Source organism: Corythoichthys intestinalis, chromosome 19 (assembly GCF_030265065.1).
Source record: "Corythoichthys intestinalis isolate RoL2023-P3 chromosome 19, ASM3026506v1, whole genome shotgun sequence".
NCBI lineage: Eukaryota > Metazoa > Chordata > Actinopteri > Syngnathiformes > Syngnathidae > Corythoichthys > Corythoichthys intestinalis.
This window is the reverse complement of record NC_080413.1, coordinates 23,087,445-23,104,561: the sequence shown is the minus strand read 5'-3', so window position 1 is coordinate 23,104,561 and position 17,117 is coordinate 23,087,445. Positions and strand designations below refer to the sequence as shown.

The 17,117-nt window shown below is 40.4% G+C and overlaps 1 protein-coding gene across 1 annotated transcript in view; it reads right to left on the bottom strand.

The window, feature by feature from the left end:
• Positions 1 to 17,117, bottom strand: part of enpp1 (ectonucleotide pyrophosphatase/phosphodiesterase 1) — a 64,732-nt gene that overhangs the window by 33,660 nt on the left and 13,955 nt on the right. The window contains exons 2-9 of the mRNA XM_057823274.1: positions 14,340 to 14,406; positions 5,533 to 5,602; positions 2,335 to 2,432; positions 2,188 to 2,267; positions 1,990 to 2,109; positions 1,446 to 1,555; positions 1,278 to 1,343; positions 1,120 to 1,192 (exon numbers count right to left, since the gene is read on the bottom strand). Of these exons, the coding sequence (XP_057679257.1) occupies positions 1,120 to 1,192; positions 1,278 to 1,343; positions 1,446 to 1,555; positions 1,990 to 2,109; positions 2,188 to 2,267; positions 2,335 to 2,432; positions 5,533 to 5,602; positions 14,340 to 14,406 (684 nt within the window). The remainder of the gene's footprint in view (positions 1 to 1,119; positions 1,193 to 1,277; positions 1,344 to 1,445; positions 1,556 to 1,989; positions 2,110 to 2,187; positions 2,268 to 2,334; positions 2,433 to 5,532; positions 5,603 to 14,339; positions 14,407 to 17,117) is intronic.

Sequence of the window (17,117 nt, the reverse complement as noted above, 5' to 3'; positions counted from 1 at the left end):
CATGGGAAGACTCCACGCAGGAAGCCACTGCTGTCTAAAAAAACATTGTTGTTCGTTTAATGTTCGCAAAAAGGCACTTGGAAACTTTGGCAAAATATTTTGTGGACTGATGAAACCAAAGTTGAATTGTTTGAGAGTAACACACAACACTATGTGTGGAGGAAAAATGGAACAGCTCATCAACATCAACACCTCATCCCCACCGTGAAGCATGGTGGAGGGAGCATCATGATTTGGGACTGTTTTGCTGCCTCAGGGCCTGGAAAACTTGCAATCATTAATGGAAGGAGGAATTCAAAAGTTTATCAGGATGTTTTGCAGGAAAACCTGAGGCTGTCTGTCAGCCAGTTGAAGCTAAAAAGAGGATGGATGCTGCAACGAGACAATGATCCAAAACACAGAAGTAAATCAAATTCAGAATGGTTTCAGAAGAACAAAATACACGTTCTGGAGTGCTCAAGTCAAAGTTCAGACTTGAACCCCATTGAGATGCTATGGCATGACCTAAAGACAGCGATTGATCCCAGGAATCTGACTGAACTACAGCAGTTTTGTAGAAAAGAATGGGCCAAAATTAGTCCTGATCGATATGCCAGACTGATCTGCAGCTACAGGAAGCGTCTGGTTGAAGTTATTGCCAGTCTTATGATGCCGCTGCCAAATAAAGTCTTACCGGTTAATATCTTTTGGTGTAAACATCCCATAATAAAGTGAGGTCAGCTGCATCATATATTCCATCTTATCTATGAACAAATGCCAATTTTGTGTCAAATTTGGTGGGCGGCGACTTATAGTCAGGTGCACCTTATAGTCCGAAAATTACGGTATTTTATTTTCTCTTTTGCCATTCAAAATTCACCCTTTAATGTTTTTTGCCTCGGATTTGTTACAGCTCAGATATTCATGTTTCAATTGTGGTATGTATTTGGAAATGTACAATAAGTCACTCTTTACTATGATGTTCATTGGTACAGTATGGGTGGTTTTAGTGAAAGCAGACACTGTTTTTTCATCTGTGTGATTTTGACAAAGATCAGATCACATTTGATGGTGATTTTATGGAGAAATGTGAGAAATTCCAAAAGGTTCAGATACTTTTTCATACCACTGTAGACTTACCTCGTTGCTTTCAGGGCCATAACGATGTCCTGATGCGTCGGGCTCCTCCAAGTACAAAGTGTAAAAGTCAGGTCTAGAACATAACACATTCAGCAGTCAGCCTTCTTGAGAACATTGCAGCCCGGTGGATTAGTAAGAAATTATAAGGAACATGATACCGTTCTCCTTCTCTTAAATCCAGCCAGTCAAACAGCGTCGAGACTCTGATTTCGTAAGGGATGCTTCTGCACGGAGACATCAGCATATAGAAATTTGGTACAGTCTGACCTGACATGAGAGAACGTCACGTGGTTCGCGTGTAGTAGTGTGAACAATGCCGCTCTTACCTATCATACATTTTGTAGAAATCTGGGAAGCTACCATTGATGGCGACATCTGAGCCGGGCCAGAAGAATGTTCCTGTTCTTAATTTGTGACGCATGGCAGTGATCCAGACCTGAAGATAAGAGAGGGGATGAGAAAATGAAAGAGGACATTGAAGACAAAGAAGGAAGGAAATGCAGAGTATGAATAGTAATGCATGCTGACATTTTAAGTCCATTGGAATAGAACATCTAATCAGTCTTTGAAATGTCCTACATCTGTATTTGTATTAGTCATTTTTCCACAGATGTTCTTTGCTTTATTGTTGACAATGCCACTGTGAAGCAACGCATTCCTGCTGAATAAGTCACTCCTACCTTGGAAAGTGCTTTGCTTCATTTTCAAACAAGGCGAAAATTAGGGAAATGAACTGCTTCATTATTCAATGACAACTAAAGTGCACAGAAAAGGTTTCTTCATAATTGACATCACAATAAAATGTGAAATCCAGTTATGTACACACCCTAAAAAAAGTACAAACCATTACGCCTGCACACAATTACTTACCGGCTCTCCCTGATACCATTTCGGGTTGTATTTTTCTTCGGTTTTCAAGGAGAAGAATGCATTCTGGGTTACGTCATACATCTTGTTGTCAACTATCCCATGGGACTCTGGGTAAAGACCCTGAAGCGATGAAATTGACCCAGTAATTATTCAACAAATAAAGGGAAAAGTCAAGGAAATTGTGCAGCTACTACTCACAGTGACAATAGAGTAGTGGTTGGGGAATGTCTTTGTTGGATACACTGATCTCATATTTGGAGTGGTTGTACCCAAAGCTCCTACAACACAGTGTTTAACGTGACCAAGATTTTTCCTGCCACAGAAATTCAAGTTTTGGCCACTTACGTAACTTGCTGATGACGGGTAGGTGGCTGCCATGATCTTTTAGATACTTTGCACGGAAGCCGTCCAAGGACACCAGGATGAGAGGTGACCTGGAGAAACTGAGCAGAAACCAGACAGATTAGTGAGATGCTTAGAAGGATGGACAAAACATGAGCAGGAGTCACGTTGACTGAGGCAGAGTATTGGAAGAGGAGGAGAACAAAGTTGCTCTTGAGGCGTCATAAGGACATGCAAAAGCCATACTGAGAACAAAAGGAGACTAACAGAATGACAAATGGGTCTACTGATGAGAACTTCATGGAAAAAAGATGCTGCGGGGTTGTTTTTGTATCCCCAAGACAGTCACACATTCTTCTTGTCATGATATTTTAAAATCTTAGCTCAATGCTATGTTGATTTTGTGTATAAAACATATTAAATTCATTTGTGCCTGTGTCAACAGGTTGGGACTTTTTTTCATGCAAATGAAATCATTTATGATAACAGTTCTCCCACTGAACATTTGAAAGAAAATTTGATAACTTTATAAGACTGTCATAATTATGACATGACACTGTCATGATTCATGAACTTTAATGAATGCTTATTACTGATGTCATTTAGGCTACGTTCATACTGCAGGTCTTAAAGCAGAATTCCGATTTTTTTGTCATATCTGTTTTTTTGGTGTGCCCGTTCAGACTGCCTTGGTCAATTGAGCCCGTTCGAGTATTACGCATTCGCACTGATTGGCAGTCCGAAAAAATAACTAACACTGTGCGTGCATGATGCACACACATAAGTGTGCGTCAGTTTGCTCCGACTCCGCCATGTAAGCACTACTGAAATATTGGTCATTTGGCGCACAGAAAGAAACCGAGCATTATCAAGCTTATCCTTTTCTTCATTGTAGGTTTTATGACTGTGGTTAAGCCTGCCTCCTGCGTAGTAAAAGCTGAGTTCAGGCTAAGCACTAACCCTAATGAAAAGCTACATCGTTGCCGTCTTACGTGCTGCTCTCGCTCTTTGCTGACTTAATTGCTGTATGAATTCTGATTTGGGAGACTTGACAGTTCAGACTGCAGCCACAGTCTGGAAAAATGTGGCCCAGATCAGATTTAAACCACAAATGAATGTGACCCAGACCGGTTGGTGGGCCGTTGGAGGTCTGGCGATGTGCCGTGCCGGTTGGGGGGCTACGGCTGTGGCTAGTGGGGCGGGTGGACGTATGGGGATGGGGGTAGGGGTTGGTTGTGCGTCCCCTCTTCCCATCCCTGAAGGCCGGTTGATGGGCCCGGGGGACCACCCTGGATCCCTGGGGGGTGACGATGGCCCCTTTGCTGGGCTGGAGGAGGAGGGATGGGCTACGCTGCCCTCCCGGGTTGGATGGGGGCGTCTTCGCTCGTCTGCGTGGCTATCGCATGCGTGAGTCCCATTAAACATGGGTTTCACGCATGGCTGGATGTGATTGGGCGCGCTCGAGTGGGTGACCTCGGTGCCGGGATTAGAGATGGGGCGGCGTAGGGTGGGTTGCCAACAGGCTCACACTCGGAAGGGATTCACACGATTACAGGGTTCTAGATCACAGGGCTGATTTGTGTACACTCCACCCCTCCCAATCACTTTTCTTCTAGACCCCCCCCCCCCCACTTTTCCCTGGTTAACAGCCCCCCCACATGGTGTCAACCGGAAATACATCCAACTGACGATAACACCAACATATTCATAGTTAGTGTAGGCCTTCAATGTATTTCTTGTTGTTTGTGTTTCTTCTTTCTCTCTCCTTCTTTTCCTTTGTTCACCCATAAATCAATGAGATATGTTGAATGATCACAGTGGGAGTAGGTCATACTCTAATGTGAAACATTAAAACTGTTCAGACCAACCGGACACTCAGACTTCCATTCTCTGTGTCAAACAGCTGAACAGACATGTTTAAAAAAAAAAAAAAAAAAAAAAAAGCAAGTGACCCAGATCGGATTTGAAATGGTCCACTTCTATGCGACTTGTCACATTCAGACCGTCAAGTTAATGCTCCACTCTAGTCGGAAAAACATGGAAAAATCGGATTCGTGCATTAAGACCTGCAGTATGAACCTAGCCTAAGTGTCCTAACACTAACACAGTTCCTAAACTCTTATCAAACCCAAGATACTTTAAATATATCTCAATATTGTATCAAAAGTGACATAATTTACAAAATGACACTCAATGTCATCTGCCATAAGCCCTCATTCACATTCATGACAGGTGTCATTTCATCATTATGAAAGTCTTATGACACTGAGTCCAAATGAAGTGTAAACGAAAATGTAAATGGCTTGAGATAGTTTCTTGTAATCATAAAAGTACTTTTTTCAGCCGCACTTCTTTGGTAACCTCAGTATAAGATGGAAGGATGTTTCCACATCAAGTGTCTACTTCTAAAGATAACATTACAAGCAGTACATAATTTTTTTCTAGTTGTTTATCTGATTTGATTATAGGCCACACCACATTGGAAGTAACACGAAGAATGTTTGTCTTTTTTTTTAATATAGTTTTTAAAAACCTGATGGCTTTGTAATATGATAATATTTCTTCTTACTGACTGCAGAATGCATTTAATTATTCTGTAAAATGACATTTACTAGGACTAAGATTAGCTATTTTTTTATATTATTGCTTATAATTGTAGAAATACACTGACTAAAAGTTTAACACGAGGAACCTAAAAAAGGGAGGGGTGTAAAATAGCAAGATGGTGCCTTAACAACCCAGAATATTTTCTATTTAGAACTAGCGCAGTTCCCTTTTCCATGATGTAAAGAGCCTGTCTAGGATAACACACACCTACACGCGCATACATGGCTGAGTCATTAGAACACGTTTCCACAGAGTTTTTTCCCCCCACACTAACATAAAAACAACTTCTGTCACAGAAAGTCAGTTTTTTAAAGGGGCAAAATGATGGAACATCCAAGCAGTGAGAGACAATTCCTTTTTGTTGTCAGGCGCCACAAGCTGAGAACAGATTGCTGGGAACAATGGTCTCCACTTACCACACATGTGGGTGTCACTTGTGAATGGTGTTATTTACTGAACCACCACAGGATAAACACATAAAGAATTAAGCGAATGGTTTGGTATGGTGGGGGAAAAAAGACAACTCAGATAACGAGGTAATTTTGCTCATATCATGGAAAAACTATGTCAAATGACAAAAAGTAAAAGTGTTACCTTGGTGGACACTGTGGCTCTACCCTTGTCATAGCTGCATCTTGGCGAAGCCACTGTTCACCTGAGGAATCTGAGGAAAAGATGAGCTGTCATTGGGAAGCGAAGTCACAAAAGTTCAGTATCTGAGCAAATTGGAACCTTAATTGATCCTAGCTAGGGTTGGGCATCATTTGAACGGTTCCGATTCCGATTCCACTTTTCGATTCTGGTTTCAAACGATTCTCGATTCCGATTCTTTTAATAGGCAGGGTCAAACAAATTGCATAGTTTATATTAATTTCTTAACTTCTCGATTACTTTTTAAATTATATAAACTTTCAATTAACTTTGCTATGAATTTCTCACAGGGCCATTTTTAAATTGTATGTAAATATCAGTCTTTGAACTTGAATATGATGAAGTTTCTTTCCACAGGAGTGCACTTTCACAAAGATGTTTATTTTTCAAAAGCTCATGGAGAAAGCATTTACACACATTCTTTTGCCTATGTTTTAAAGTGTCTTATGCTGCAGGCATTTATTGTTAAGCATCGTTTGTTTTAGGTGGTATTTTTACAAGTTATCATGCATGCAAGACATCATGCATATGTCAGGTGGGGAGTGTTCTGTCCCTTGATCTCAAGTTGACTTCTTTTTAAGTTTGATTTCTTACTAAGTTGACATGTTGTTCATCCGTCCACAAGCTGTCACTATTGTAACTATGGACTCTACAGTTTTTCTTTGGTTTTGCTGTGTGCGCTAGGCTTCCCCTAGTGGTGACTTCCTGGAAGCATCATGCAAAAAGAACATTACTTTGGTTGAAAAAGAATCCTTGAGGTGTACAGACGCTACACACCTCCTCTGCACTACACATCGTTGGGAACCCTTGACAAAACAAAATCTGTAAGTTTGCACATTTTAACAGAGGGTCTGATATCAATCCGGTGTGTTTATTCTGTTACTTTGTTGTCAATTATTTAAAGCGAAGCAACACGTTTTTGTGCTAAACTAAATTAGCCACTTCATTTGATTTGCTGATAACGGAGCTAGACCTCATGTGGCTTATTCTCCGTGGTGTTCTGCTGCTATTTTTTCCGGTCGGCAGTCAGGGCATCGAAACTTGGAATCAAAATTTAAAAATCTGAACGGTTCCGGGAGAACCGGAGTGTTAATCCCGGATCTCATCGATACTCGATGCCCAATCCTAATCCTGGTTTTTTGCAACATTCCGAAAAGATAAAATAAATATAATTCTATTCAACAACAACAAAAAATAATAATAATAATAAAGTCCGTCATCCAATGTGATCAATTGAGCTATCCTGGCTGTGAATTTCTTGGCTTTTCCGCAAAATTTGTTTCAGTAGTGTATACTGTATATAAATACTGTGTATACTCTTAAAAATAAAAAATTAAAGAAATACATTTGAACCAAATACACTTTTTCACCCGATTCTGGTCCTATGAAAATGACGTGATCAGGCCCAATTTTCTGATCACGAGATCCAATTGGGGACATCCCTCATAGGGATAAGGATATACTAGTAGAAATTCAAAGGAAGGATGAGTAAAAGTGGAGGTTATAGCAACATAAAAGGCTCATTCAATACTCAGAAAAACAGTTAAAGTTTAAAAGAAATACATAGTGCCCACATAGCATAAAAGTGGATGCAGAATGGTGCAATCACATTAACATGTTGACATCATAATAAGACTCTTTTTGTTCATTCTTTTTTGTACTCCTATTGTTCAAGTAGTTCATCATGGGTTCAGCAATTCATTCTTGAGGTTGGGTGAGCTTTAATTGAGAGGTTTTCTTTTTGTTTGTTTGTGCAACATCCTTTTAGGATGTCAAATAACGCAATACTAACTGAAAACTATTAGGTAGTTGAGTACAAAACTTCTGTTATTTAATGCTATACTATTTTTTTGCCTACTTTAACTTGTCAAGTGTCCGTGAGTGTCTTGAAAGGTGCTTTAAAAGTATAATGTATTATTGCAAAATAGGTCCCTGTATAAATTGTGACTCTTTTATTTAACACAAAGTACATACGTTTGTTTTTGTAGTTGCTATATTATGGCATATTTATCTTATCTGTGTGCTGTCATTTAACCGTTTAACTCCTAATGAATGGAGTATCTTTAAACAACCTTTATCAGTATAACTGCCAAAAAGGAGATGTTTAACTATTATGCAACCACTCCACGACAGACTTTATGAACCTTGTAGGACGGCTGTATCTTTTCAATCTTACAAATCCTTGGCTAGTATTGCTACTTCATTTGCTTATATTTTTCTTAAATAAAAATGCACTCACTGGCCACAATATCAGGTATACTCACACAATCAGACTTTTTTTTTGGGTTTTTTTTTGCATAGAATGGTTTTGAAAATATTGCCTGTACAAGGATACTGATCCTTATTTTTGTTTGTCAGTGTCAGAAGGTGGTTCATATAACAGTTGTTCATATAACATATAATATATCTGTATTCTTGTGGCTATTTTAATGGTAGCGCATACTTTACATGTAAAAGTCTCTAAAATATAAACATCATTGGGCAAAATATTAACAACTACCATTGCATTATGTAAACATTGTTCAGTAAATATCCTAAGTGTATTCATGAAGCAAATCTAAGCAAAAGTGCATACAGGAGCAAAGTCTTAGACACACAGCCTCCCCCAGGTTTTGTGTTTTTGGCCAAAGAATTTTTACATAATTCTAAGAGGAAATAAAAACAGGAACCTTTAACTGGCAGTTATCCAGACACTGAAGAACTGTATATCATGGATCACTCCTATTCATATTTACTAGGGGTGTAACGGTACACAAAAATCTTAGTTCGGTACGTACCTCGGTTTTGAGGTCACGGTTCGGTTCATTTTCGGTACAGTAAGAAAACAAAATGCAAAATATAAGTGTGCTAGTTGTTTATTACACACTTTTGTGCTTTCAACAATAGGAACATTAGCCTATACAAAGCTAGAATTCTGCTCAAAAATAGAAAATACAATATTCTGAAATGTAGATATTTTGAAAAACAAAATAAAAATAACTTTGGCTAAGACTTTTTCTTTAAAATAAATATCTGATGTGCAAAATTGAACAGTTGCAACACTGAAGTGAAGAGTTGTTCCATCTATATTCTTTTTTAATTTGAATTCCCCACCCAGAGGGCCAACCATCTTCCATGTTAACATTTAACCGTTACCCACGCTGCTCACTGCACTTCTGAGTGGTGCGACGGCCCTGGCAGTTTAATTGTTATCTTTTTTGAGACTGTCAGTCATCTGATCGCCGCATCCGCCAGCTGGCTGCCTCCCCTCCCAACGTGGCGTACTCTGATTGACGCCGGACGGGCTGACGACGTCACTGCTGCTGACGGGCCACCCGAACTAGCCGCTGTCTGACATGTATCAATTATGCAGCGCTTTGTTTACATTTGCGGCAATAACGACACTTGCTTTACGGCAGCTAATCCGATACACGGTAATACGGCTCTGGGTAATACTATTAGGCCGTTGTTTAAACTTGCATACCCGCGTGTGTGTTGTATTGTGCCTGAGTCTTGTTAACCAAATAAAGGCAGCGTTAACAAAAGTCATCTGACCGCTCGTCATTTTACAGTCAACACTCAGAGTTCGCAACTTCGCATTTGACAGCATACGTGCCGCGTACCTCCTCGCCAGCTGTTTGCTCGCTATTCATTCACCTGTGCATTTGATCGCTATTTTGTTACACTCCCGCTTTTTCGGTGAGGTATTTTGTGTTCATTCATTATTGGATCGTTTTTGTTCACCACTGTAAATAAGAGCACCGCAGCAGTAGAGGTAAACTGCCGTTTTCGTTCAACCCGCTTTGTTTAGCGTAAAAGCCAGGTTAGTGGCTGTATTGTTTTTTCTTTTTTACAATCAGGGTTTACTTAGCGGGTGGGGTTCAAGTGTTGTTTCATTTTGTTTGTTGTTTTGGCCTGGGCTTACGCTGAAGCCCGCTTCTTCCGCATTTTGTACATTTTGTTCATTGTGAGTTCAACTTGTGTGAATAAATTTGTGTCCACTTGTGTGCGTGTCTCGTTTTATGTTACGCCCTTAGCAGCCGTCCGTGGGACGTAACAGTGGGATTATGGGAAGCATGAGTGGGCGTTCCGCGCTTGCGTTAAATGCGTCAAATATTTTAACGTGATTAATTCAAAAAAATTAATTACCGCATGTTAACGCGCTAAATTTGACAGCACTTTACATTTCGTCAGAAACTCGTTCGGTACGACCCCGAACCGAAACGGTTCAATACAAATACATGTACCGTTACACCCTTAATATTTACATAAGTTTTTGCTGAATAATAACATATTGACATATGCAATGGATCTGGCAGAAATTTAACTCTTTCACTCCCAGCCATTTTCACCAGAGCAAGGCCCTTCGCTCCCGGCCGTTTTTTCTGGATTTTGACTGATTTTGCAAGGCCCACAGAAAATTCTGTTCTATTGCGATATAAACTTTGAACCCACCAAAAGAAAGATTAGACTCTCTTCTTTCAGCAGAAAAAAAAAGTAAGTTCGTATCTTGTTCCATTCTTTAGAAATCAGCATTAGAAAATAGCTTAGTTTGAGCAATTTTCCCATTTCTGATGAAAAAACGGAGAAAATGAGCTTTTTGTAAACGCATACATTTCAAACATAACTTTGACTTTAGCAAAGCTATTTTTTGCATTAGTTACATCCCAAACATCTGAATAATGTTTTCCTTTTACAAAATAACATTAACAACCAGCCAAATAGAGCTTTTGATAGCAAAGTAGCAATTTATTCACACATGACTACTGAGAGATGACGGTTTGTCGCCGAGATGACGCCGTTGTCGCCATGTCAGCCGTGTAAACTTTTCCCTCATCGTTGTCTGTCTCACAAAGATGGATTATTTTTGCATTTCTGCGGGGTCTGCTTGGCGAGTCCCTCCACGGGGGGTTTCACTCGTTTTGCACGATCGTCCAGCGCCTGGCGTCCCAGGCGTCCTCTCGTTGTTTTGTCCGGTCGGAGCGCCGCCTGGGCTCCTCCGCCAGCGCTCTAACAATGCTGGCCGGCCGTTCACTGCTGATGAATCGGCTTGCCTGGTCATCCAAAATGCGCTACTGCCCTCCAGTGGCCAGTTTTATTGCTTTAAAATTGGTTTGGAGCCTTGTTCTTTGTTTCTCAATTAGAGCGGAAGCTATATATGCTTCTTATAAAAAAAAAACGCAAAAGACGTATAAATACGTAATCGGGACACTGAAGCATTTGGAAATAGAACGTATTTATACGGTTCTGGGAGCGAATGAGTGAGGGATTTTGTCCCCCACGGGGAATACAGTAAGTACATCAATTTGCTTTAGACTCAAACTATTGCCAGCATAAAGCTGATTAGTTAGTTACATATCATTTAGGTTTCTACGGTATAATTTGCTGTCATAAAGTACAATATTTAAGGGTTAAATGTTTTTTTTATTAAAAATGAAAACACTGTTCAAACATTTTGTTGTTGTTTGCAGTCAAGGCTGTAAAGGATTAAAACATTGGCTACCAGTCCAGTAATTTTTACAGTATTCAGTATAAGTCTTCTGGTAGTTGGTAAAATGAAAACATTTAGAAAACTAAAGAAATTAAAAGTAACATCAATGGCAGCCAAATATCCAACCAAGGAAACCCAGACTTCCCTCTCCCCAGCCATTTCAACCAACTCCTCTGCCAGGATCCCAAGGGGTTCTCAGGCCAGCTGAGAAACACGGTCTCTCCGGCGTGTTCTAGGTCGTCTCCTGGGCTTACCGCTGGTGGGACATGCTCAGAACACCTCTCCAGGGAGGCGGCCGGGGGGCATCCAAACCAGATGCCTGAGCCACCTCAGCTGGCTCCTCTCAACGGGGAGGAGTAGCAGCTCGACCCTGAGTCCCTCCCGGATGACCGAGCTTCTCAGCATCTCGGACACCCTACGGAGAAAACTCATTTGGGCAGCTTGTATACGGAATCTTGTTCTTTCGGTCATGACCCACAGCTCGTGACCATAGGTGATGGTAGGAAAGTAGACTAGTAAATCGAGAGCATTGCCTTTTGGCTCAGCTCCTTTTTTTACCACAAAGGACCGGTAAGGAGTTCGCATCACTGTAGACGCTGCACCGATACGCCTGTCGATCTCCCGCTCTCTCCTACCCCCCCTTGTGAACAAGATCCCAAGATACTTAAACTCCTCCACCTGCGACAGGATCTCATTCGTGACCCGGAGAGGGCACGCCACCCTTTACCGACTGAAGACCATGGTCTCTGATTTGGAGGTGCTAATCTTCATCCTAACCGCTTCACACTTGGCTTCAAACCATAGCAGTGAGAATTGGAGATCATGGCTTGATGAAGCCAACAACACCACGTCATCTGCAAAAAGCAGAGTTGCCTTGCTGAGGCCACCAAACCAGACCCCATCAACGCTTCGGCTGCGCCTAGAAATTCTGTCCATAAAAGTCCAAAGAGTCCAACCCTCATTGGGAACGAATCCGACTTACTGCCAGTAATGCAGACCAAAGTCTGGCACCGGTTGTACAGGGACTGAATTGCCCTTACCAGGAGGCTCGGTACCCCGTACTGCCGAAGAACCCCCCACAAGTCTCCCCGAGTAGCATGGTCAAACGCCTTCCCAAAATCCACAAAACAAAGACCGGTTGGGCGAACTCCCATGGACCCTCGAGGACACTGCCGAGGGTGTAGTGCTGGTCCACTGTTCCACAGCCGGAACGAAAACCACACTGCTCCTCCTGAATCCAAGATTGGACCTCCCGACAGACCCTCCTCTCCAGCACCCCTGAATACATTTTACCAGGGAGGCTAAGGAGTGTGATCCCTTTATAATTGGAACACACAATCTGGTCCCCCTTCTTAAAAAGGGAGACTACCACCCTGGTCTGCCAATCCAGAGGCACTGTCCATGTCCATGCGATATTGTAGAGATGTGTCAGCCAGCCACAACAGCCCACCAACATCCAGAACCTTCAGAAATTCCGGGCGGATCTCATCCACCCCCGGGGCACTGCCACCCAGAAGCTTTCCAACCCCCTCAGTGACTTCGACCCCAGAGAAAAGAGAGCCCACCTCGGAGTCCCCAGTCTCTGCTTGCTCAAAGGAAGGCGTATTGGTGGAATTGAGGAGGTTTTCCAAGTATTCTTCCCACCTACTCACGATGTCCCGAGTCGAGGTCAGTAGCATCCCATCTCAGCAGCCAAACATTTTGATTTAAATCAATGTTAAAGATGTTTTGAGATAAAATTGCTGTCATGGAACAAATTATAGGCTACTTGTATCTTAAGCATCTCTTTATAAATATTCCTACGGGTAGGAACCTCTTGGTAACTCACGATACGATGTGATTTGCAGTACAATGCTCACGATAACAACGATCTCACGATACGACGATTATCGATACATTGGTCAGGAAATCATTCAAGGATATTCTACAAAACAACTAATAAACAGAAGAACAAGCTATTTTCACCCTTCTGCTGTGAATTGGAATGAGTTTATCACTAGTAGACGTCCAATCCATTTCAGCTGGGAGGATGGTCCCTGTACTTCAAACGAATTGGAAGTCTATAGTGGTCAATGGCAACACATGAGTTTAATTTGGTTGCCTTTCAGGCCATTTGCTGTTGAGTTTTAGTCACTTCCTGTTAATTTTATGGGCATTTATGGGTCACTTCCGGTTTATTTTGGGTTACAGAACAGGAAGTGACCCAAGAATCTCCCCAAATGAATACGCAATGACTTAAAGTCAACAGAAAATTACCTGTAAATGCCCTAAAATGAACAAAAGGTGACCTGGAAGCGCCCCAGCGATATATCGCTTCTTGGCAGGGGGATATCGATAACCTTTTGGGATACGTAGTATCACAATATATCACATTTCAATATTTGTTCACACCCCTACTCAGAACTGTAATCACTGTTTTTGCTTGCAAAATAACTCCAACTGTGAAAAACCTTCCAATCAACTCTCAGCAGGTCGGCTTCTGGCTGCACATGTGACCAAACCTCTTTGAGCGTATCGGTGAGAAATTCAGACCAAAGTGTAGCCTAAACTTTTACAGGCTACTGTGTGGTAAAGCGTTCCTGTGGTGGAGAGTAGGTGAAGGGAAAGCCCTGCACTCAATGAAAGCCTTCTTCCCAGTGTTTCCAATATCTTTCAACATGTTTTATGAGTATTTTACAAGAGCAAAGAAAGATGCACTCATCTCTCTCATGTCAAAATAAGGCTGTGGTGAAGTCTATTTTTTCCCACAAGCTTTCCATGTCGAGTTAAATCGGATGTATACAGTAAGTAAATATGTATGGGCGGTGTCGCAGGAGAGAAGACACCCCACCCAGGATGGCGACAGCTGCACACAACTGGGCTTAGTATGGCTTCAGCTAACTGCGCCAGACATGGCTAACCTGCCACGATCTCATTTGAAAATTCATTCACGACACACTGTGCCAGCCGTGACTCCAATTGACAAATGGTGGGTGTCACCACACTGTCTAAGAACTGTCTGCTATGGTAATTTGACCCTCCCTTTTGCGGTGCTTGAATTACTCACAGTGGGTTTTTTATATTGAATAGGGGGACTTTCTAGCAGACCAAAAAGACAAAAACCAAAAGAGTTTGTTCCATTTGGAGCACATGCTTCAAATTCCATACATTGGTTCGCACCCAGGCAAGGAAAGAGGTCATTTTTTTGGTTTTTTTTTAAACACAGTCAAAAGAGGTCACAAACGTGGTGTAAAAAGGAAAATGACATGCTGCAAGTTGACCAATTCACAATGAAACTTACCTTTTTGGGGAGGTTGATATGACAATACTAGTGCAAGGATGAGGATGAGTAAGCAGAGAAATATAACCTGCAAGAGAAAAGATGTTGGATTTCATTACAAAATTGAAGTAAATCAATTTAGCCTTTATAGTGACATATCACGCACAAGAGTTGTATTTTGTGGTCATCCTTTACTTTTAGACAGATCTTGTGATATCTATTGCCGTCAAAGTTAGCAAATGAGTTAAGAAGGTATCCCGACTAGTATTGCAACGATTAATCGATTAACTCAAGTAATTCGATTAGAAAAAAGCTTCAAATCAAATTTTGCTGCTTCGAGTATTCGTTTAATTAGTGTGATGTTGTAAAGGTTTTTTTTTAACGTGTTTACATTTAGTTTTATTGATTTGGGTAAATACACTGCCCTCTAGTGGGAACAGTGAATATGGCATAACTTATTTAACATGGCTTAATCCAGCGGCTCCCTGTTAAGAAACACATAACGAAAGTTTTTGCATAGACTTTTTAATTGTATTGACTGGTCACTTCCGTCAGCTACTGTGCAACGCCTTCAAGTAGAGGGCTGTCCTACAGTCCGCTTCAGTTATTCGCAGTCAGTCGCAGCAGGGATCCAACGCCGGATTTCGGTTGAAAAAGTACGGAAGCTGTACCCCATACAAACAGAAAGGATTGTCTCAGGAGTCATTTGTTCGAGGATTCAAGCTAATTATTATGTTTTTCGTACCATGCATGCATTTTGAAACGTTGTGAAAAAAATCAATGGGAGAAATTAGCAGCTACAGCATTGGCATTATATTTCGCAATATTTACGTAAAATAAATGCTAACTGCACATTTTTTTAGCTTTTAACCAAGAACCAAGACTGTTTTACGTCCATATCTATAAAGAATTCAGGGATTTAAGTATTTATTCACAAGAATTTTCAATTGAAAAAGCTTTTTGTTAACATATGGTGGCCGCCACATTGACAGACAGACTAGCATCGTACTCCGACATAGTTACGTAAAATAAATGTTAACTGCACATTTTTTTTTTTTTTGCTTTTAACCAAGAATCGAGACTGCTTTACTTTCATATCTATTAAGAATTCAGGGATTTAAGTATTTATTCACAAGAATTTTCAAAGAAAAACCTCTTTGTGATTCCACACCAACAATGCAGGCCCCCTATTAATCGGCCCGTGTACCGCTAATATCATTATGAAGTCTATGGTTGTTGTTTTTGTTTGAACTAACATTTTTTATGCATTCTTAATTTAGCCTATAGGTATATATAGCGGTTTTTGGGGGGGATTATGTGTTTGAACGATTTGTTAAGAGCATTTTCAAAAAACGTTAGCATTTTATAGCATTTAACCTAGCGGACTTTTGCTATGCAAGTAAGCCATTATTCTTTTGTTGTACTTAGATCCTCGTTTATTTACGTTGAGCTCTTCTATTTTAATTTATTTTTAAACGGAAATGGAATTCTGAATAGTTTGAAGAAACACTCAGGAATTGTATTTTGTATTCACATTTAATGCTCTTTTGAAAGTGCAATCTTAGCAAGCATTGGTTTTACATCTGCTAAAATTGATCTGCAATGCATTAAAAGTTCCTAATCAGATTACTGGGTTATTCAAACTAACTAGTTGATAGATTAATCGACTACTAAAATGATCAATAGTTGCAGCCCTAATAAGGACGACCTCCTTCTTATTTTTATTTATCCACAGAAATAAACTCAAGATAAAGTAAGTTTTTAAAATAACACCCGCAAAAAAAACAATCATTAATTTCCTGCCAAAACTATAGCTTCTAACCGGTCTCGTTTTCTGCCACAAATGATTTTCAAATGGTCCTTTTGATCTCCTGTAATTGGTAAGCTGCATCTTTCTTGGAAGCCTTGTTGGTAGCGGGGTGGGGCTTTATAATTAGAGGGGATTTTTAAGGTTCAGTTTATACAGTCAGGGAGGGTCTGATTCGTCACTTCTGCGCGGCGCACCACATCAGACTTTGCAAACGTTATCGTGGAACAAAGCTAATTGAAAAAAAACAAATAGAAGCAAACTTATTCTAGTCAAAGAAACTCTATTCTCATCCCAAATCACTGTTTTTTTCTTGCTTCTACTCAAATTGAGACATTTTAATTTAAATGTTTTATTTACATGAATGACTCACTGTTTACGAGACAGATTAAGCTCGTGGAAACAGTTTACTGTCTAATATCCACACAGATGCTTTGTCGTCTCAGACTTCTCTTCTGAAATCTCCATTTTTTGTTTTAATATTCACAGCAAAGGTCACACTGAACCCCTATAAAAATACACACTAGACAAAACTAACATAATATAGATTTAAACTGTATCGCATAGTTTTAATACCGTTTTTGGTAGACATTTAAGTGCTCTGTAAATTGTTATGTCTGCAATGTCCTTACACAAATAAACAAATAATCTCTTCTGATAAAGTGTTCAGTTCATAGTCTCTTGGAATAATCGACTAGGAGAGAAAGCTGGAATTTTCTGACAGGTATGAAAATATGCTGTGGTTACGGTGTCTGTCTGGGAATTTAGTTTTACAGCTTTACAGATGTATAAGGAAGGGAGTAAGCTGACTTCTCTGGAAACACCTTTAGCCTTCTTTGTGGTTGGTGAAACACTTTGGTGAAAAATGTAGTCATTAAACTATTGACAACATTTTTCAGTTGTTCTATGCATTTGGTGGCATTAAATTGTCAAAGTGTCATGTCTGAAAACAAACAAAAGTATTAGCTTTATATTAGTTTATTGCAACCTAA